This window comes from Vombatus ursinus, unplaced genomic scaffold, assembly GCF_900497805.2.
Source record: "Vombatus ursinus unplaced genomic scaffold, bare-nosed wombat genome assembly UNPS02015129.1, whole genome shotgun sequence".
Lineage (NCBI taxonomy): Eukaryota > Metazoa > Chordata > Mammalia > Diprotodontia > Vombatidae > Vombatus > Vombatus ursinus.
The window spans coordinates 1454249-1475994 of record NW_020954907.1 but is presented as its reverse complement, the minus strand read 5'-3'; the positions used below and the strand labels follow the sequence as shown (position 1 = coordinate 1475994).

At 40.9% G+C, this 21746-nt stretch overlaps 1 protein-coding gene across 1 annotated transcript in view; it reads right to left on the bottom strand.

Annotated features, from left to right (window-relative positions):
• Positions 1–541: 541 nt before the first annotated feature.
• The window catches only part of CRTC3 (CREB regulated transcription coactivator 3), an 80562-nt gene continuing 59357 nt past the window's right edge, over positions 542–21746 (bottom strand). The window contains exons 8-15 of the mRNA XM_027846323.1: positions 21600–21685; positions 18956–19005; positions 12219–12436; positions 8138–8436; positions 6056–6253; positions 5877–5957; positions 4610–4715; positions 542–3923 (exon numbers count right to left, since the gene is read on the bottom strand). Coding sequence (XP_027702124.1) covers positions 3715–3923; positions 4610–4715; positions 5877–5957; positions 6056–6253; positions 8138–8436; positions 12219–12436; positions 18956–19005; positions 21600–21685 — 1247 coding nt within the window. The 3' untranslated portion in view covers positions 542–3714. The remainder of the gene's footprint in view (positions 3924–4609; positions 4716–5876; positions 5958–6055; positions 6254–8137; positions 8437–12218; positions 12437–18955; positions 19006–21599; positions 21686–21746) is intronic.

Here is a 21746-nt window from a genome sequence, read left to right as displayed (position 1 = left end):
CCTAAACTGGGAATTCCTGTGGAGGCATACAATGGAGCTTGGAATAGGGAAGGACAGTATTCCTCATGGGTGTTTAAGAGAGGGCAATGTCAATCTGTGTTGCCAGGAAGGACGGCCAGAAAAAGACCCCAATTCCAAACATCGCCCCTTTACCCATTACCTGAACCAGTGCTTCTTAAACTGTGTGTCACAACCCCATATGGGGTCGAAAAAAATTTGGCAACAGTAAAAGTAAAATTTAGTAAAACTAAATGCTCAACAACCAAAAATTAATCAAACTTGTAATGAATCTGAGGTGCTTCTGGCAGCGCGTGCCCCTGTGTTGCACCATACCACTCCCCTGCTGCCTTGGTTCAGAACACAAGGCATGTGCACTTTGCACTGAAGAAGCCTCAGGCCACGCAACGCCCACAAACACTGCCAAAACCAAAAAGGGGTCATGACTGGAAAAAGTAGAGGAAGCCCTTACCTAAATCTGGTTCTTTCAGGGTGATATAGTTACTAGGAAAGTGCCATGTGGGCTGAAAAAAGGCACCAAATCCAAGTATAGAACTTTATTGTGCTGCTTTTAATTATGAAAGATGTAAAACAATGCGTTATAAAACTTGGAAGTTACTTTACACAAATTCCAATTTTTTAAAAATATAATCGAATGTGGAGCACAGAAGTTAGGTAACCGAAAGCAAGTCCAATTAGTAGGAGGGATGGTCCCTTTCTGAAATGTCTGAAATACACTCAGAACCATCTGTACACAAATTACAAGAGCCAACTAAAATAACAAATGCCAAAAAGGTCTTCAAAGATACAGATGTGCTCGGATATGTCATATTTTATTTCAGATAATACACTGTAGATTTAGAAGAAAGAAAATTACGGACAGTGGAGGTTTAATCTTGAAGTCACCAAGCGAGTCCTCTTCTACCAGTGGGCAACTGAAAGTCCACAACTTCAGGGTGAGAAGGGAGTGGGAGCCAGGAGACGTTTTAGTTCTATGCCATAACTGCTAGTGAGTGAGAATAACAAAACAGGTGATTTCTTTCCACTTAACTAAGTGTTGACAAAGAGTTGATTGTGAAGCACGCAGCTGCTTCCCAGGCAGGGATCTGGCCAGCTGGCCGCTGACCCCTGCTGACTGTGTGGTATATCCTTCACACAATCTAAGGGAGGTGGGTTTGATGATGCCCCAAACCTCTTACAAAAAAAAAAGATCCAGATGTCAGGACGCAGTGAGTCCAATGCTGAGCAATGTTCTCACCATTAGACTCCACAAAGTCATGAAGAGCTGCTCTGGAAGGCACACTTTGCCCGATCATGCTCTACGAGCAGTAAACTTCCTCTCCTTAGTTGCCTGGGTCTCCAATCGTACAAAGTTAGGGTCACCATGTGGAGCACTGGGACCTCTTTGAGAGAAAGGCACTCTGCATAGGAGCTTGGAAAGGATGGGGAGAGGGACACTGGACTGCAATCTTTTTCTTTTATACATCTGTAATAGGGTGTGTATGTGTACATGTGCATGTTTGTGCAAATATTCCTTGATCAGGTCTAAGGGAGGTTGACCAGATCATTGGTCACTTTCTTTTCATCTTCAGTTTAGGAGTGTCAGACATGATCAGGCTTTTTTCAGGCACACTGGTGATTTAGTAGTAGTTATTAAATTATGCTGGAAGGCATACTACTATAATTTTACCCTGAGAACTCAAATTTGAAGAATACAAAGAACTCTTCTCATTAACCTGCCTAGCCCTTGGTCCCAGTTAAATTTCTGGAGGGCTTCCCTTATGGCCAGCAGGTGTCTGACTAGTCTGACGAGCCATGAGCAAGAGCCATGGGAAAGATGGAGTCTTGGAGGGGTTAGGGAGAAAATGGGGGACTTTCTCCTCGGACGAGCTTTGAGGAACGAGCCCCTTCAGCCCCACTCTACTCAAGGCTGACTCCTCATGTTTGCCAATGATGAACAGCTCTCCTCTCCGCAGAGCTAAGCCATCTAAGATGTTAGGATAAAAATCTTTTCGACTACAAGGACAGATGGGGTGATTTACCCACACATTAAATCTGAGTTGAACTGCGGCCATTTTGAAGGAGACGGTAATATTGCTGGACCTGGGCACAGCTACAAAAAGGTGAGGCTGGGAACAAGGTCACAGGCTCTAGCTGTTCTTCCACCTTGTTTCCAGGGCGCCTCTCATCCCCTGCTCATCTGTCCAGGGCTCTCGTGTTCTCAGTCATCCCTGGCTTCTTTGGGCCTCCCATGGATGGAGCTCGCTCAGTCCACATACCCTGCCACTGTCTAAGGGGTCTGGACCCATCAAAACCCACTCACTGCATTTCTCAACTCTCAAGGAGTTCTCCCAGGGGAAAAAACTTCTACTAAATTACTGTCTATTAAGGTGTTATTGACTGACAATAGTTTTAATGCGGAATATAATATCTTGACCCAAAGGAATGAATCTCTAATTAAGGAAACCAAAGCAATATCTACACAGATCTATGGGGAGCATTTTTTGTGGCAATGACTTCTCAGAGCCCTTCAAACCCCACTCAATCTGCAGTGCTGATTCTCTTTCTACCTAAGGCCAGCCCTGGCTCCCAGAATGCTCAGGCATTCAGGAGACTAGCTGAAACCTGAGCCCCACTGCACTTCGTGGAATGTGACTCCCAAAGAGAACCTGCTGGCTTTACTCAAGTAGGACTCTGCTGTCTAATGACACACACATATTAGTGTGCACACTTAACCACATGCTAAGTGATATAAAGAAATACAGATCAGAAAAGAGTGGGCAGAAAGCAAGGCTGGACAGGTCTTTGGGGAACACTGCATTATAAGATTAGCCACCGCAAGGCAGACTGGCATGACCACCCGTGGCACAGAGGAGGGAGCTCTGCCCAGGGATACCCTGCCGCCGAGATGGAATCAGATTCAGAATGCTAACCTCCCATCCGGTCTACTCTCCTGCAGAGTCGGCTGGCTAATCTCAGAGTACCCTATCATCTTGTCTCTCCTAGGCCTCTGTTTTCTCCTCAGAGTACGGAACATTTTCTCAGTGATCAATTAACACTGTCCTTCCTGTGCCACACGAAAAATATATGGAAGTAGCAGGGGGTATTGAGATAGACAGAGAAGCCAAATTAACATTCAGTTTGCCCAGTTAAAACCTGGGGTGGGGCTCCCTGTCTTTCTTTGGAAAAAGAATTACGGGATCTCAAATAGCAATGCTGCTCTCTGTACACTGGGCTGTATCTACTAGTCACCAGAGACTGCCTGGATTTTGCTGCCAGAGCACCAGCTGGCTGAGAACTCACTGCCCAGCTACAGTCCCACAGACCAAATGCTAAGCCGGTGTAATCATTTCACAGAGCCCTCTGAAGCACACCAGGCCCCAAATCCCTTCTTAGAGCTCACTGTTCTTGGGACTACCAGATGAAGCTGGCAACAGCTCCTGCTAGGCGCGATTCTTCTACCGTGAAGCTCCAGGTGTGCTGACAGCGAGTGAGCTCTTCAGAAAGAGGCATCTGTCCCGCCAGAGCAGCTGCCCCCAGACACAGGGCCTCAGTTGGCCGGTGGTCTCAGCACTGCGGGATAGCTGCTGTGTCTGGGCCCCGCCTGAAGCCTCCAAGGTGAGGAGCTGGATCCTGGGGGCTGGCTCCGGTGCTGGTGGGGACCACTTCTGCAGCACGGCTTCAGACACAGTCGGCTGCTTTAGCCCAACCTCCTGCTCACAGGCGGTCGGAGCGAAATGTTTCCTCCACAGAGGGGTCAGGCAACCCCATGCTAGGGTCCTTTAGCATGTTGAGTCCATCCAGGCTCAGGGGTTCAATCTGGAACTCATCATCCAAAGGAAAAAGACCGTCTGTATTAAAGTTCGACTCTGGCAGGCCTGCCAATGCGCTACCGAGGTCTTTGAACAGACTAGCATTTGTGTCTTCTGTGAGATGTAGAGAGAAGGGAGAAAAATGTGTTGGGAAAGAGATAAAATTCTATGCCCTGCTTTGAAAAACAACGACGATACTTTTGCACCAAAAAAATGAAAACCCCTTTTACCAGTATGGGATCCCAATGATGACAGTTTGTAAGCCACCTAGGGTCTCTGATCCATCAGACTCTGAAATGTTCCCCTAGTTCAATGATCACCTTTCAGTTCAGGTGACTTCCAAATCTGGGCCTCCAGCTACAAATTTCTGTTTTCTCTTCAGTCCCATATTTCTTGATTTATACATACTCAGTCTATTTAGGTTCATAAGATCAGAGGCTTTGAGACTAGAAAGTATCAGTAATCCTCTAGTCCAGCATGTTCATTTTACAGATGAACTGAGAGAGGTTCAGGGGTTATTTGACTTGTCCAAACTCATCCAGGAGCATTTGAACACAGTCTTCTGATTCCAAATCCAGCCCCTTTTCCATCACACTATGCACTATTCCTGCTCTCACTTAAAACAGGGTGTGTATATGTATATGGGTGTATGTGAATACTGATCTCATCATCGGCACTTCTCTCCTCTGTTCCGAGATCTTTCACATGATTTCAAGGGTCTGGGAGTGGAATGAACCCACTGAGCAGACATCAGGAAGACACATGGAATCATCAATCAGGTGAGGTCGGCCCACACTTACCAGTTAGGACGGTATTTGGGAAACTCCCACAACTGGAATACAGGAAATTTGGTCGCAGCTGAATGGAATTCTGCAGCCCTCTCTGAGCTTGCTCCATCATGGCTGCCTGCGAAGTACCAAAGACTCAGGGTCAATGAATTCTGCATAAGGGCAGTGATTTCTGCTGAGGACACCCAATGGTCTAGACTAGAGCTCTGTTTTCAGAGCAATTCCTCATGAGCCCACAGCAAATTTCTCACTGTTTCACTGGTAACCTGCATTGCCATAGCACCTTTAGCAGAAAGGTAAAGGCACCATCTCTTTACAGATGATGTTAAGTGACTGATGCAGTTCACCTAATAACCTCAAACTTCTTTAGGTTCACTCAGTCACCTCTTCAGTTCATACTGGCAATTCTTTTTACCAATATGGAGAATCTGGAGAAATAACTGCCTGTGAAAATATCGATGGTTCAAGGCCCTCTGAGCCAGAGGAGACATTGATTATCAAGGAATCGAGCAGACCACCATCCCCATTCCTGGGCTCTGCGTATTCAGCTCTCCTCCCCTACCTCTACAGCAGAGTCAAGAACTACTAGGCTGCTCCATTATGGTTCATCATAGTAACTGATAAGAAGGCCAAACTACCACTTAGTTACCTGACTCAACCCTGTCCTTGGATTTGGGTTTAACTTCCTTTATATGAGGATGAAAGCATCTCAAACAGCAATGTTATTCCAAAATAAAACCTCTGTAAAAACTGAGTGGAATTCATGAAGAAGCTTCTACAAATTCATCTTCTGACAGTTTTCAGAAAATAAATCAATGAATGTTTATTAAGCACTTTGTGCCAAGCAACATGTCTTTCCAGTGAGCCCCATAAGCCCGATGTCAGCCCAGGATCCAGCTCCCCTCCCCCTGGCCCCTCTATTCTCACCAGAGCCTTCCCAATGAGTGCTGCAATAGCCCAGCATCTTGCCACCTGTCTCCTGTCCTCTGTCTTAACCCTAGTGCCTTCTCCTGTGCTCCAGAGGCCATCCCTGGACCAGACCATGGTCATCCCAAACAGACAGCTCCCCTACTCAGCCCAGACACTAAATTAAGCAGTAATAAAACAGATCTGGAGACAGAAAGTACTCAAGCCATGGGAGGGACCACATGAAAACAAGAAGAATTATCCTGTTTACCATTAGGGGTTTCTATGTGAAAGTCTAGAAAATATGGTTCACACCTAAGGGAGGGTGAGGCAAAAGAGCACAAAACACTTTGGCACCCCAAGGTTTGCCTACCTGTTGAGAAAAGGCTGGCCCTTGCCTTATGGCCTGTTGTTCAAAGCACACATCTGGGAAAAAGCTGGTCAAAGAAGAGCTCTTCAGAAACAAGAGGCAAAGAGTTAGATTTGGTTTTAGTAAGAAACAAAGACCATTCTGTATTCCTTCCCTTGCCAGGAATGCCTTCTGCTACTTACATGGGGAGAGAGGAGCTCAAAATCTGAATGTAGTGGTGGAGAAGAGAGCTGGGGCTGCTGGGCGTGGGCTTGTTCTGGGGCTCTGGGTTGCTGCAGGGGGTGCTCAGGGAGCTCGTGGGGCATGGGATAAGGTGGTGGTAGCGGGGTTTGAGCTTCTGCGGGAAGGAAGGAAAGGGGACTTCTATCAGAAGGAACAACCTGGAAAGCAAACAAAAACAGAAATCAAACTAACCTCTACATCACCACAACTAAGAAATAACAGGAGAGATGGGTAGGTCTGCCGTCCTTTTCATTGAACAATAAATTTTCTTCTCTTCAATCACTTATTTTTTAAACAATTGATTTCCCTTCCTTGAAAATCTATCTCTGATCTCATTTCCCCACAGAAGCCTTATTGTCTTTCAGTGTCAATTTCCACTGACCTCAAATGTCTTAAGACACCAAAACCACAAAAATTTAAAAAAACTATAATGGGAGGATAATCTTCACACATCTAATCTAATTTGGTCTAGAATGAGGGCTTTTAACTTGGGGTAAATGATCTTTACAAAATATATTGAGATAGAGATAGACAGATAACCGTATATAAATGGTTTCCTTTGCAATTCTATGTATTTCATTTTATGCAATTAAAAACAGTATTCTGAGGTCCAAAGACCATTCACCAAACGCCAAAGGGGTCCACGAACAATAAAGGTGAAATCTCTTAGACTGTGAGTTTCTTGAGAGCAGAGGTTGCTTTTGCCTTTCTTTTTTTTTTTGCATCCCCCGTGCTTAGCAGAGTATACAGCAATCCTTTAATAAATGCTTACTGACTTAAAGACTCTCTGCTCTAGAATGTACCTTGGATATATGGACTACATCTTTTTTGTATCCTGTAAAAGAGTCTTGGTGGGGGGGGGCCTCGTGTCTAAGGGGATGCAACACTTTCAAATGACACAAATTTTTAAACAGCTCACTACTAAAGAGACTCCTCCCATGGTTAGTAAATGATGTCAACAGTATTTATTTCTTCTATTACCACCTTACACTGTAACAATTTAGAATTACAAAGCTTTTTTGTATCCAAGATCGAAGGTAATCCTCAAAACATCAGGCAATCTGGGAGACAGGGCAGCATCATTATCTCTGTGATCTTTGCTCAAGGTCACAGAGTTAGTGACCAGTTGAGCTGGGAGTAAGCCCAGGCTGTTTCCTCACTCCTAGTCTAGTGATCTAACACAACTCAACTGCTATTCATTTGTGTGGAGCACCTACAAAGCGATGACCACTGAAAAATGTTCAGAACCATAACAGCTTCAAGTAAATCAAGTCAACAAGTCAGCCTGTTTTTTCATCCTTCATCCATGGCTTCTGGATAGGATCAGAAGTTCTAATTCTTCCTCTTTAGATTTTTTTTAGTCCATTTCTAGTGGCCTCAATACCTAAAGGGCTTCATAAATTTTCATAGAGATTAGAGCTACAAGATATCTTAGCAATCTGTGACTTGCCTAAGGTCACAGTGTAAACTATTCATAGTAAAGTGGCAGCTAGAACAGAGATCTGTTTATTTCTGGTCCACTGATCTTTCCATTAAGACACACCATTCAATTTCAAATCTATAAAGAGAGATGATCAGGGAAATAAACCCAATCTGATTTAATAAGTATCAGACATCTTTGATGTCCCCTCTGGCATTCCCTGTAAAGAACTTTTAAAAAGTTTTATTACTCCTTTTATTTGGTTGTGCACAGAGAAAGTAAACTCCATTTACTATGAGCCTAAGCAAAATATGATTAGTAAGGCAAATTTGCTGTCACATAATGTAGTCTGATATTAAAGAAAAATGACCTTTGGACTGTCTACATCACTGCCCATTCCATTTTCATGTATTGGGAGTGCTAACTGCATTTGGAGACTAGTACCCAGTGATCTTTAGTGCAGTCGGCCTGTTCTAAAATAATCCAAGGAGAAAGATTTGTAGGGATTTGGGTCAAGTCTTCATTTAATGGATAAGGAAACTATGACCCAATATGACTTGCCCAAGGTCACAGACCTAGTGAGTAATAATATATCGGCACAATATTCAGCACAAGGGCTTACCTGGGAGGCAGGGGGCTGGTTCAGAGGGCTAGTAGAGGAAAACTGTCTGCTGAAAACTCGAGGTGTCTCAGGGCCTGGGGAGAGTGTAAGAGGGCTCACTGGAGGCTGCCTACGCCGACTTGGGCCGCTCAAGCTTGTGGTAGAAAGAGAAGGGTTGCTAAGTGAAAACAGACGGAGTGATGGCTGAAGAGCTGAGGCATTGTGAACAGATGTCTGTGGGCAGATATTTAAGGAGGAAGAAAGTGCTGTTTTATTCAGTGTGGCTTGGATGGAGGGGTTACTCCGAGAACATTGAAGACCTAAGAAAAGACAACAAATTCATTGTCACTCTCATTATTTCAGGCTTCTCTGAACCTTACTTTCCAAACATTAAGAAAAATTTGAGTCCCCACCAACCATATTTGACAAATTTTTAAGAGTCTTATATTTTTGGTCACCTTTTCCACTCTGAAATATATTTAATAAAATGTGAACCACTGACAGGGCAGCTAGGTAGCACAGTGGATAGAGTGCCAGGCCCGAAGTCACGAAGACTTTTCATGAGTTCAAATCTGGCCTCTGACACTTACACGCTGTGTGACCCCGAGCAAGTCACTTAACTCTGTTTGCCTCAGCTCCTCATCTACAAAACGAGCTAGAGAAGGAAATGGCAAAACCACTCCAGTAGCTTTGCCAAGAAAACTTCACATGGGGTCACTAAGAGTTGAACACAACTGAAATGACTCAACAACAACAACAAAGCCAGTGACAAGGGAAAACAATTCCACTAGACTAAACAGGTAATCTCCTCAAGATAGGAATTACCCAAGAATTTTCCAACAGAATATTACAATCATGTAAAAGACAAATTTCCATTTCAGGTTCCTAAATGGAAGGCTCAGGTATCCAGGTAAATAGCTACTCCTGGAGTCAAGGAGCTAAACCCTAACTCTGGAGAAATGTTCCTTTCCACTCGGAGGTACACAGATGAATCTGGGAATCTGAGCAGGCTTCTCTGAACTGGGGACATGAATGTTTTTCTTTCTTTTTGCTGAAGTTTTATTGATACCTTTTGTTTTTTACATGACAACTGTCTCTATGTATTTCTTACTCCCACCTCTCCAACCCAATGAGGCTCCTTTGTAATAAATAAAAGCAGTGAAGCAAGACCAACTGACATAGAAACTTAACAGTGTATGCACCATGCTGCCTCCATAGGCCTCAACGGAGGTATATTTCAAGGTTACTTTTCTGAATACTTTGCATTGATCTACAGATCGACCTGGAACACAGGTTATTGAATGGTCACATTTTATTACATTAACATCCAGCTAGAGATAGAGGAGACAGTGCAGGGAAACTAAGGAAAAGAATAATGAGTCCCCTCCCCCCTAGTAATATCTCTGTGTTTCGGGAGTGAGGGAAGTGTTCATCATACTCTGTCCCAATACAGGTAAAAGGAAGAGTTGGGGGATGGGGTAGGATTTTTTTCTCTAAAGGTCAGAGGTGGCCAGTGAGTCTAAGAATACAGAAGGGAGTAGGGAAAAAGTGCTTCCATGTCTGAAGAATTAGGTATTCCTATGAAGTAAGGAAACTAATTTTCTTGCAAGACTTGTGGAAACAGAAGAAGAGTGACTCTAGGATGTGTTGTAATATATCTCAACAGCTGCAATACTTTCAAGCTGGCCAATCAGTTTTGTGTTAATGATTACGATGAAAAGGAGGTTGGATTATTCTATGAAGGGTAGAAAATTAATGTTACTTAGAGCAAAGAAATAGGAACTACTTTCTTGGTGAAAAAAAAAATATGCAAGGATCCACTGACCCATTACAAAGACTTTAGGGTAATTTCAAGTGTAAAAATTTGTGACTGACACAAAATTTCAGGGCCATGAAACATTTATCCAATACTTCACTGCAATTTAAAAATCTTGGAAAACTGAGAAATTGGCTTTGGTTTGTTCAAACAGATAAATAGTAAGAGAAGGATGGCTGAAAATGAAGCCCCATTCTGGGAAAAAAGCCCAAAATTCAAACATGAAAAAAGTTTTTGTTGATAATGGTATCCGTGCTGTTTTCTGTTTTCGTTGATAATGGCGTTTGCTGTGTTTTCTATCACGAAAATAAATGGGGCATTTATTCTTTCAAAGAAAGCTAAAAAAAATGTACTTTTGAGGAAAACTGTAACTGATGATATTTCCAATATGACCCAGAAACAAAGTGCCAAAGTCTGTAATAGAACTCCCAAAGTCATGAGACCCAATAAGATGTATCAGATGTGAAGTAACATGAGACAATGTTTTCTGTCTTTGACATCAGTGGCACTGTTCATGTAGAGTTCATTTCCAGTGGTCATATAATCAATTGGGGCTATTATACAGAAATTCTGAAGCAACTGAGAGATTCTGTATGATATGAAAAAATGAACTTGTGGCCCATTAAATTGGAGTTTTCACCATGACAGTGCTTGAGTTCATAGTACATGCTCTGTAAAATGCTATCTGTCTATCACCCATCTTGATCACCCATCTTGTTGAGGTAGGGTTGATTCTGAAAGATTTCTGACTATTTTCAAAAGTCTAATCCACCTTCAAGGGACAGAAGTTCCACTATTAAGGACATTTCAAAAGAATAAAAGAATGCGCCATGAATGCTTAAGGCAGATGACAAAGAGAAGATTAAAAAATATTTTGAAATATGACTACTGTGGAAATATGATTGTACATGCAAAGCCTATATCCAATGGCATGCTGTCGTTGGGAGGGGGGAAGGGAGGGAGGAAGAAAAAAATTTGGAACTCAAAATCTTATGAAAGTGAATGTTGAGAAACGAATAAATAAATAAATAAATTTTTTGAATGTCACAGGAAGTCAGTATTCACTTGGAGACCTGGTTATGTTTGCTTGAAAACTCTAGTCTCATTGCTTTATAATTATATCCTATATTCTACCTTCGATCAAAAAGAGAGGGTAGAAGCTGGAAAATATTTTAACCTCTTAAAGTAATTATTGAAAACTGTTTCTAAGAGGCTTGTAACTGTAAATGATACCCTTATTAACACTGTTGCAAAAGTAGCAGGATTGATTATTTTACATTGAGTAAGGACTCAAAACTGCCTCAGATGCCTGTTTTGACTTGGGCAGTTTTAGAAGGACATGACTCAATCGGCAATTTATTCAGATATGTGCACTAACAGGCCACGTTATAATCAATATTATTTTATTAATATCATCGTTAATGATATTAACACACTTTCAAGTACATCTGCAAATTTAAATCAATATAAATTATGACTGCATCTATTTTCAATACTACATTCATACCAAAGTGTAAAACAATAAGCCAAGTGTCTTTATAAAATTTCCAAAATGTGAAATAGTTTATTTTCCCATTTATCTGAGGTTATCCCTGAACAACCCTGAATTTCTAACAAAGAAAGCTATTATGATCTTTTCTCTTTCCCACCATTAGGACATATTTCAAACATAAGAAGCTATGCCCTTCCCAACTACAGCCCAGTGAATGACACTTGGGCTACCCCAGGGTCCAAAAAGTAAGGGCCATGATGCTACATCAGAACAGATGCACAGAACTGAGATTAAAGCTACATTATCTTTTCTACTATTCCCATTCAATGAAATTATAAAGTGCTTTATACACACATTGTAAAATCCTATGTGAATATGGGTAGATATTATTATTACTATTATTATTGCTGTTAACCACCTGTATAGCTGGCTGGGAGTAGGAAAACGTAGCTCAGCTTCGTACCTTTGTTTAGTCATAAAACTCTAGTTCTACAGTCCTCATGCCTGTTGCTGTTGTTCAGTCATTTTTCAGTTGTGTCTGACTTTTCGTAACACCATTTTGGGATTTTCTTGGCAGAAGTACTGCAGTGGTTTACCATTTCCTTCTTCAGCTCATTTTACAGATGAGGAAACTGAGGCAAAGAAGGTTAAGTGATTTACCCAAGATCACACAGCTAGTAAATGTCTGAGGCTGGATTTGAACTTAGGAAGCTGAATCTTCTTGACTCCAGGCCTGGCGCTCCATCCACTTTGCCACCTAGCTGCCCTCTTCATGACTAATGGAAACCAATTACCTGAAGAGCTTCTAATCCCCAGATGAGTCATAGCAGCTGGGAGATTTCCCATACTATTGCCAACACTCATACTGCCAAACCAGTGGCCGTCAGGATCCAAAGATGTCGGTAGAGGGGATGAGGAATGAAGGCTGGTTAAGTCTGGTAATGACCCTCCAGTGTTTAGGTTCCCCAGAAAAGGTGCTAGTCCTGTGTTCTGGCCATTATGTGGAAAGGCACTAGAAGAAGACAGACAAATTATTTTTCAAAAGTAATGGGGGGCTAGGAAATCATACATACACAATTTCAAATAATAATATAGTTTCATTATCATAGCTTACAGTTCTTAACAAGGAGTTTTTCATATTTACATAAGTATGTAGATATGAGATTTCTATAGCATCTTTCCCAAAAGCTATCCTAGAGAATTCAGGTCACTCACTCTCTGGGCTTTTTTTTTTTTAAACATTATCTCCAAAACCCAAAGGTAGGAAAGAGATGCTATTGTTCTCTCCTGAGATCAGAAGTACAGACAAAAAAAAAAAAAGAAGTACAGGCAGTAAGGCATCAACAAAGCGGAGATGCCACAGCTCCAAGATCAGTATTCTATCTAGTAGACAACAGAGCTAGGAAATTCAGTTTCAGACTAAATAAACTATATTCAAATATGCCAGAATTTAGCAAGTTGAGTTCTAGGTTGCAAATTTAAGGCAACTTTCAATAACTTCCCTAAATCTGGTACCTATATTTTAATACAAAGACAGGCATCCGCTCACCACCTATTTATATTGTGAACACCTGCTTGGCCACCCTCGGTAACATACTAAGTTAACAACTGACTCCATGTTACCATGTATCTCAGTGATTCCTAGTAATTTCTGAGTAATGGGAATCTGGTGAAGCCCACAGATTTTTCTTCAAGTCACCAAGCATTCAGTAAGCACTTACTATGTGTCAATCACACCGTGAGCACTTTTCAGAACGTTTTTGTTATTTTTTAAATTCATAAAACATACAGGATTACAAAGGAAACCAATTACACTGAAATAAAGTTATTACAAAATACTTTAAAAAATAAGTTCATAGGCCCCAAGTTAAGAACCCCTGGTCTAGCTGTTTGGAACTGAGAATAGTAGAAGGGTTGGTTGTGTATGTGTACAAAATAACTTACTTTCTCCTCACTCAATTCCAATCTGACCAATAGGTCTCAGGAAAAAGCCCCAGAATTGAAGGATTCATGGCAAAATTCAAAACACTGAATAGTTTAAATGAATAGGGAGTATAAAGAAAAGGTTTTGGTGATCACAAAGAATACACGTGGTTTCATCAAGCTAAGGTTATGCCAGGCTATAAAGTTTAAATCTTTTTTGGACAGGGTTACCAGATTAGGGTAACACTGTCAGTATAGTTAACCTAGATTTTAGAAAAGCATTTGACAAAATGACTTATACTATCCTTGTGGAAAAGACAGAAATATGACTTCAGGAAAATAGCAGAATATAAAATAAACCCACGTAAAATCATTCTGTATGTTGCCAATAAAACCCAGCAAGAAGAGACAGAAAGAAAAATTCCATTTAAAATAACAAAAGATGTATAAAATACTTAGTAAAACACACAAAAGGAACTATATGAACACACTCACAAAACATTCTTTGGGAAATAAAGATGGATCTAAATAATTGGAGAAACATTAACTGCCCACGAGTAGGCAGAGAATGAAAATGACACTAACTAAATTAATTTGCTCATTCAATGCCATATTATTTAAACTATCAAAGGGTTACTTTACAGAGCCAAAGAGAACGGAATCATCTGGAGGAAAAATAGGTTAAGAATCTAAGGAGAAATAATGGAAAAAAAAAAAAGTGTGTGTTTGGGGGAGGGGGGGACTAACAGTACCAAATCTGATATATCACTGCAATATAGTCCAAACGATTTGATACTGGTAAAGAATAAAGGTTTTTCAATGGAACAGATTAGGTCAGGGGTGGAGAACCTGTGGCCTCGAGGCCACATGTGGGCTCGAGGCCTCAGGCTGCCCACCCCTGGTACAGGTATATAACATAAAGAAACAAATGAACCTAGCAGCCTAATGTTTGATAAGCCCACAGACCCTAGCTACTAGAGTAAGAACTCTAGTTCAAAAAAAAAAAAAAAAAAACTGCTGGGAAAACTGAAAAGCAATCCCCAGAAATTAGGTTGAGACCAATACCTCATACCATATATTAAGCTAAGTTCCAAATGAATACGGGACTTATGTAAAAAGTCACATCATAAACAAATTAGAGGAGCAAGGAAGAAATTTCCTTTTACATCTACAGACAGAAGATGAATTCATAACCAAATAACGGGTAGAGATTATTACAGAAGATAAAATGGAAAATTTTGATTATGTAAAATTAAAGTTTTTACACAGACAAAACCAATGTAGCTAAGGAAGGGACACAATTAACTCGGAAAAATCTTTGCAGTAAGTTTCTCTGACAAGGTATCATTTCCAAGTTCTATAAGGAACAAGTACAAATTCATAAGAATAAGAGCCATTCTCCATTGATAACTGGTCAAAGTATGTGAAAAGGGTGCTTTCTAGGAAAGAAACCCAAGCTATCAATAGCCATATGAAAAAAATGCTCTAAATCACTAAAATTGGATTCCTGCAATTTAAAACAATTCTGTGATTCCATATCACAGACTGACAAAGCTAACAAAAATGGAAAATGACATTTGCTAGAGAAGCTTCATGTAAATAGGAAGATTAATGCACTGTTGATGGAGCTGTAAACTGGTCCATCTATTCTGGAAAGCCATTTGGAACTATGCCCCCAAAGTTATTAAACTGCTGCGTACCCTTTGAATCCAGCTATACCACTCACTACTAGGCCTAGTTTCAGAAAAGCCTAGGAAGACTTGCAAGAACTGATGCAGAGTAAAGTAAAAAGGACCAGATGAACAATTTATACAATAAAAACAACACTGCAAAAAACAAACTGCTAGGGGCAGCTAGGTGGTGCCGTAGATAGAGCACCAGCCCTGAAGTCAGAAGGACCTGACTTCAAATCCAGCCTCAGACCAAACACTTGACACTTACTAGCTGTGTGACCCTGGGCAAGTCACTTAACACCAATTGCCTTTTAAAAAAAAAAAGGGGGGAGAAAAAAACAAACTGCTGTGACCAACTCAATGACCAAGTACAATGCCAAAAGACTGATGGTGAACAATGCTGCCTTCCACCTAAATGTATATTTAATACATTTTCCTTTTTCAGTGGATGGGGGAAGTTGGAGGCAGAGAAAAATAAATGCTTGTTAAATGAAATATAAAAAATTTAATTTAAAAATAAAGTTAATTTTTAGAACAATCCATTTCATGATGGTGAGATTAATTTTACACTTTGGCATAGATTGTGAAAATATACATAGAAGCTTTTGAATTATGTCTTAAAATAAAAGGAAAATTTTTTTATAAAAAAAAAAATAGAGAGAGATATGGCCTCTGCAATTATACTGTAGAGGAAGTCAAAAGAGGCTGAATGACCAAACTCAAAGAGTGGTCATTAATGGCCTGGTGATTGACCTTCTTTTATTTTAACATTTTTACCAATGACTTGGGTAAAGGTATAAAAGGCATGCTTTCAAATTTACAGATGACACAAAGCTGTGAGGGATAGCTAATACACTAGATAATACGATTTTAAAAGAGCTTAAAAGGCAAGAACTGTGGGCCAAATTTACTAAGAGAATTTTTAAAAGGATAAATATAAAATCTCACCCTTAAGTTCCCAAAAAATCAACTTCTTTGTTTTCCCCAGAAAAGGCATAACATTCTTTCCAGAGTAATCTGTGAGTAAAAACTGGGCAGTGGGGAGAGGGTATAAGTGCAGCCTGACCACAACAGATGGTTTCTATCAGGAAGCAATGAGTGATAAATTACTAATGATAATTAATGATCACTTAAGGTCCTCTTTTTTTTGAGTGGGGGGGGAGAATTGGGGTTAAGTGATTTGTACAGGGTCACACAGCTAGTAAGTGTCAAGTGTTTGGTCTGAGGCCAGATTTGAACTCAGGTCCTCCTGACTTCAGGGCCAGTACTCTATCCACTGAGCCACCTAGTTGCCCCTTAAGGTTCTCTTAATGATCCACTTAAGGATCTGAGTTCAAATTATTTAATGATCACTTAAGTGGCCAAATATTCATTCTCCTTGACATAGCTGCAGCCTCTGACATCGTCCATCACTCTCTCTTCTCTCCAGCGGCACCACTCTCTCCTGGTCCCACCTGTCTGACTTCTCCTTCTTTGTCTCTTTTGCAAGATCTTCCTTCAGATCGCTAACTGTAGTTTCCCACAGGAATTTGTCCTGGGCCCTTTTCTCTTCTTTCTCTATACCACTTCACTTAGTGACTTTGTCATCTCCCATGGATTTAATGACCATCTCTATGCGGATGATTCTCAAATTTATTTATCCTACCCCAAACTCTCTGCTGACCTTCAATCTCACACATCTTCAGTTAACTTTCAGACATCTCAAACTGGATGTCCAGTAGACATCTTAAACTCAATAGGTAAAGTGGAACTCTTTATCTTTCCCCTAAACCTTCCTCCCATCCTCGGATATCCAATCTTGTTGCCAAAGTCTGCTGATTTCACCTCTGCAACATCTCTCTGAATACATCTCCTTTTTTCCTCTGGCACTGCCACCACTGGTACAGGTACTCAATTATCTCAAACCTCAATTACTGCAATAGCCTTCTAGTGAGTCTACCTGCCTCAAGTTCTTCCCCACTCCAAGCCATCCTCTACTCAGCCACTAAAGTAATTTTCCTAAGTGCAGATCTGATCACATCATTTTCCTGCTCTATAAACTCCAATGGCTTCTTACTGCCTACAAGAACAAATACAAAATGCTTTGTTTGGCATCCAAAGCCCTTCATGACTTAATCCCCTCCCACCTTTCTAGTCTTCTTACACCTTACATCCCATCATGTACTCTTTGATCCAGTGACACTGACCTCCTGGCTGTTCCAAGAACAAAATGCTCCCTGGATTTGTGTTTTCTCTCTCTGGCTGCTCCCCATGCCTCTTCAGCTCTAACTACTGCCCCTTCTGGTTTCCTTTAAGTTCCAACTAAAATCCCACCTTCAACAGGAAGCCTTTTTAACCTCTCTTAATCCTGTTAAACTCTTATTTATCTTTCATATAGTTTACTTTGAATATTTTTTTTTTGAAGCAACTGGGGTTAAGTGACTTACCTAGAGTCACACAGCTAGTGTTATGTGTCTGGGGTCACATTTGAACTCAGGTCCTCCTGACTCCAAGGCCTGTGCTCTATCTACTGCGCCACCTAGCTGCCCCTTCCTTTGAATATTTTGTTTGCTGGCTGTCTATCCTATTATATTATAAGCTTCCTGAGGGCAGGGACCATCTTTTGCCTCGTTTTGTATCTCTAGCACTTAGCTTAGTGCCTGGAACATAGGAGTCACTTAATAAATGTTTATTGATTGATACCTACAGTGAGGAGAACAGGTCATGGAGGGGTTGGGATGCTGGGCTGAGGAGTTGAGATTTCACCTATTAAGAAGCCATTTTATGCTCTTTAAAAAGACAAATACTGGGGGTAGCTAAGTGGTGCAGTGGACAGAGCACTGGCCTTGGAGTCAGGAGGACCTGAATTCAAATTCAGCCTCAGACATTTACTAGATGTGTAACCCTGGGCAAGTCACTTAATCCTGGTTGTTAAAAAAAAAAAAAAAAGACAAATATTGGGTTAGCATGCAGTATGGACTGAAGTGGAAAATAACTATAGGTACAAAAGACTGAACTGATTCATGTAAAGATGGTTAAGGCCTGAGATGGTTCTTTGGGAATGACGAGAAACAGACGCCAAAAGAAGCAGTAAAGGAACAATCAAAAGACTTAAGGATCTAGGCGGGAAAGGGAGTACCGAAATGGAATGGGTTGCCTTCAAAGGTCTTTGAGGAAAGGGGAGGTGGCCATTTGTCAAAGGCCTTGTCGGATGCACTCCTGCTCAGAGACAAGTTGGACTAGATGACCTCTGGGATCCAGCCTACCTCTCAGATTCTTTGACTCTGCATTGAAAAATAACTTCAAATTTTGGAGGATCAAAGACTAGGAAAATGGGTATTACTGATGACAGAAATGAGGGTGCGAGCCAAGAAAGTCAGTTTGAGGGATGGGAAAGAAATGTTATTCAAAGGAAATATGGGACTGAAGATGAGGTGAAAAAATAAGACCTAGAGAACATAAACTCTCTAAGGATAAATGTAAAAAAGAATAGAGAGAAATAACCAAATCTTGAGAACATTCACAATTATGAGTTATAAGAAGGAAAAAAACTGGCTGTATGCTATGCTACAGAAACCACCTAGAGAGATCTCTGTGAAGAAATAGGTGGTCAAGCACCCAACACCACAGGAAGATCAAAGACATTTGGCTAGAAAAGTCACTGGTAGCAAATGAGAGAGCAGTTTCATGCCACAGTGAGAAGAAACAAGTAAATAACTCATTTTCTCACAGATACTCTGAGCTACCTTCTCAAATGTGGTATCTAAGGCTCTGCAGTTTGCCAGAAAAGCAGACTAGGTACATTTAAACTCAGCATCCTTGGAATGAATAAACAGAATAGGCATCAAATTTCCCAAAGGTCCAAATCAAGCCCTCTACCCACTTCGAACTTTCTTCTGAAGCAAAACACCTCAGGATAATTCCTGAGAGAGGGACAGTGGCATGATGCTACTTACTTGACACCTCCCACATCACAGGATCGAGGGCGAGCTGAAAGGGACTGAATCTAGGAAGAGAGACACAGGAAACTGGGATTACATGCCATGACATCACGTTAACAGGAAATATGCCTTCTCACATATTCTGGGAGCTAGAAAAGAGCATCTTTCAGCCCAAATAAGTTTTAGCACAGAGAAGTTAGCCCCCACACACACAAGCCACTGAGTTTGCAAATGGATTTTAATGTTTGAAATAGATAAGCACACAGAAGGTATACATTTTCTTTGAAGGGGCTCCTGCTACATTTTAAAGTCTTTTCAAGGTGAATATGATGCTTCAAAGGGCTCAAAACTATGTTTAAACAAACATTTTCCAAACCGAGTTAGAGGGAAAACAAGACAAGATTAAAAAGTGGAAGTATCTAATAAAGGATAGCTCCAGAGAAGGCAAGACAGGAAAACAGAAGAGACAAAGAAAGGGGAAGCAGAAGCAACTCAACAGTGTTAGATGAAAATGGCCAAACTATTGAAAAAAAAAAGTCCCTAAAAACTCCCATTCCTGAAAATATTTTATCGGGCACAATGACTCCAAAGAAAAATATTACTGATGCTTAATTAAGGCACTGAGATGATTTTTAGCTCTCCAAGGTCAAGCCAGAAAATTAAAAGCTCTGGCATGTTCTGCCAAGCTAGAAAGGCTGCAAGTATGAGTCCAGCAACAGTTTGTGTCTGCAGTCAAAGGTCCAATCTAATTTCAAGTGAGAGGCTCATTGCCAAAAGAATGACCGCTAGGTAGTGATTTTTTTTTTTTTTGGACACAGAGAACAATAACATAAAAACTGAAAATATGGCTCTCTTCTGTTTTCCACCATGCATGTAAATTAGATCCTCTGTGGGAGGTTTATGGGAGGATGAAGACAAGGACAGCACAGGATGAGAAGGTGTGGAGGGGCTATGGTCTAACCTGGTGGTGGCAATATTTACATCAATGAGATCATGGGGCCATCAGACTTGTGCACAAAAAAAGTGGGATAAAAGACATGTGTGACCAATGAAAGGATGGGCCAGTCATATAGTGAGAGATAATAATAATCAATGGACAGTCCAAGTATCTCACTGGTATTCATGAAATAGTAATTAAAATTTTAATAATTTAAAATTACTAGAAAAAGGCTTCCAGGGCATTATGCAGATCTTTTCTGGGAAGATTTCAGAAAAATATGGACAAGAATTACACAGGATGAATTGCTATATGTATTAGTGGAAAGAATAGCCCCACTGATGAGATCACATACATCTACATACTTCAAGATATTCTAGATGGGCAAATTTTTTTTCACCCAGTCACATTCCCCAAAGACAGGGGTGAGTGACAATGTTGCAAGAAGTCAGGGAGGAACAGACCTGTTGTCTTCTCTGCTGGCAGTGATGCCACATATGCCATCACTTAAATGAAGCCCATAAGTCTGTGGAAGCATTTGTGGCTCTCACAGCTTTAAAAGAACTAGCATTCTCTAATATGTATTAGTATGGCAAATATTATAGTAGACTCAATAAACACTTGGTGATTGATTCTGGAATACTCTTCCTCCAAAGAGCACAGGGTGCTCTACCAAGAATTCTCCTATTATAAAAAGTTTTTACAATGACTGTTTCTAAAATATTATAATGCCAAAGATACAGGCAGACAAAGTAGAAGGAAGGAAAAAGGAGTGGGAAAAGCAAACAGAATGCAGGTAATGTAAGTAATTACAATTTTTAGACTAACCAAGGAAGGGAGAGAGGGATATACATTTACTTTTTAAGTTAATGGAACTGGTCTCACTGATCTAGGAAGAAAAAGAAAGCCAAATATTATGGAGCCTTGGCCTAGGCTAATCACTATCCTCTTTGGAGGAAGGCTGGTTATCCACTAGGTCGTTTTTATCAGAAAGAGTTGTTTGAAGATCAGAATAGATAAAAGCTCATGGAAATCAAATAATCTGTCAATATAGCCAGTGAACCCAGGCAATTTACTCGACCTTTAAACCAGAGTTTCTGACGAATCTGTGACTCCAGATACTCAGGTTCCTTTTAAAAATATTCTGTCAATGTGACACAGCTAGTCATATTAACTTAATTAAACAGATTTGTTATGTCATCAATGTGGGTGATTACAAGGAAACAACTTTTTCCACAAAAGCAAATGAGTTATTGATCTGCAACTCACAGGCTTGGAGAGTGATCTGAGGCCCCATGGGGTTAAATGCCTTGCCCATAATGACATGGCCAGGATATGTTGTCAGAGGTGGGATTTGAATCCAGGCCTTCCTGCCTCAGAGGCCAGCCCTGTACTATGCCACCTCTCAATCTTGTTTAAAAAACAGGAAAATCTGTTTCAAAGTTTTTGGATCAAAGACTTGCTAGGACAGATTTTGGAGACTATCCTATGAGTACGTGGATAATTTATAATCAGCGGCTCCCCTGAGGAGGTAGCTGTATTTCAGCCATCCAGGAGCACAGGGTAATATCAGCTCCGGGGTGTTCTTTCCCATATCCTTCCCTCGACCAATCCTCTGGTTCCTTCTTGCCACCTTCTGCTTGGCTCTCTGGGAACATCCTGCATGGGACCAACAAGTCACTCAGCCACAGAAGGCCCCAAGGCTGCCTATGGCTCACCCACCTTCTTGGCCTCCCACAGTTGTTTTGGCAGTGGCTTGGGAACGTTCAGCAGATTCTCCTCTTTCACAGGGCTGGAGAAAGGAATAACTGAAGCAACATAAACACAACATTGGCTGGATCAGAAGAGAAGCCATTCCACCTGTGCTCT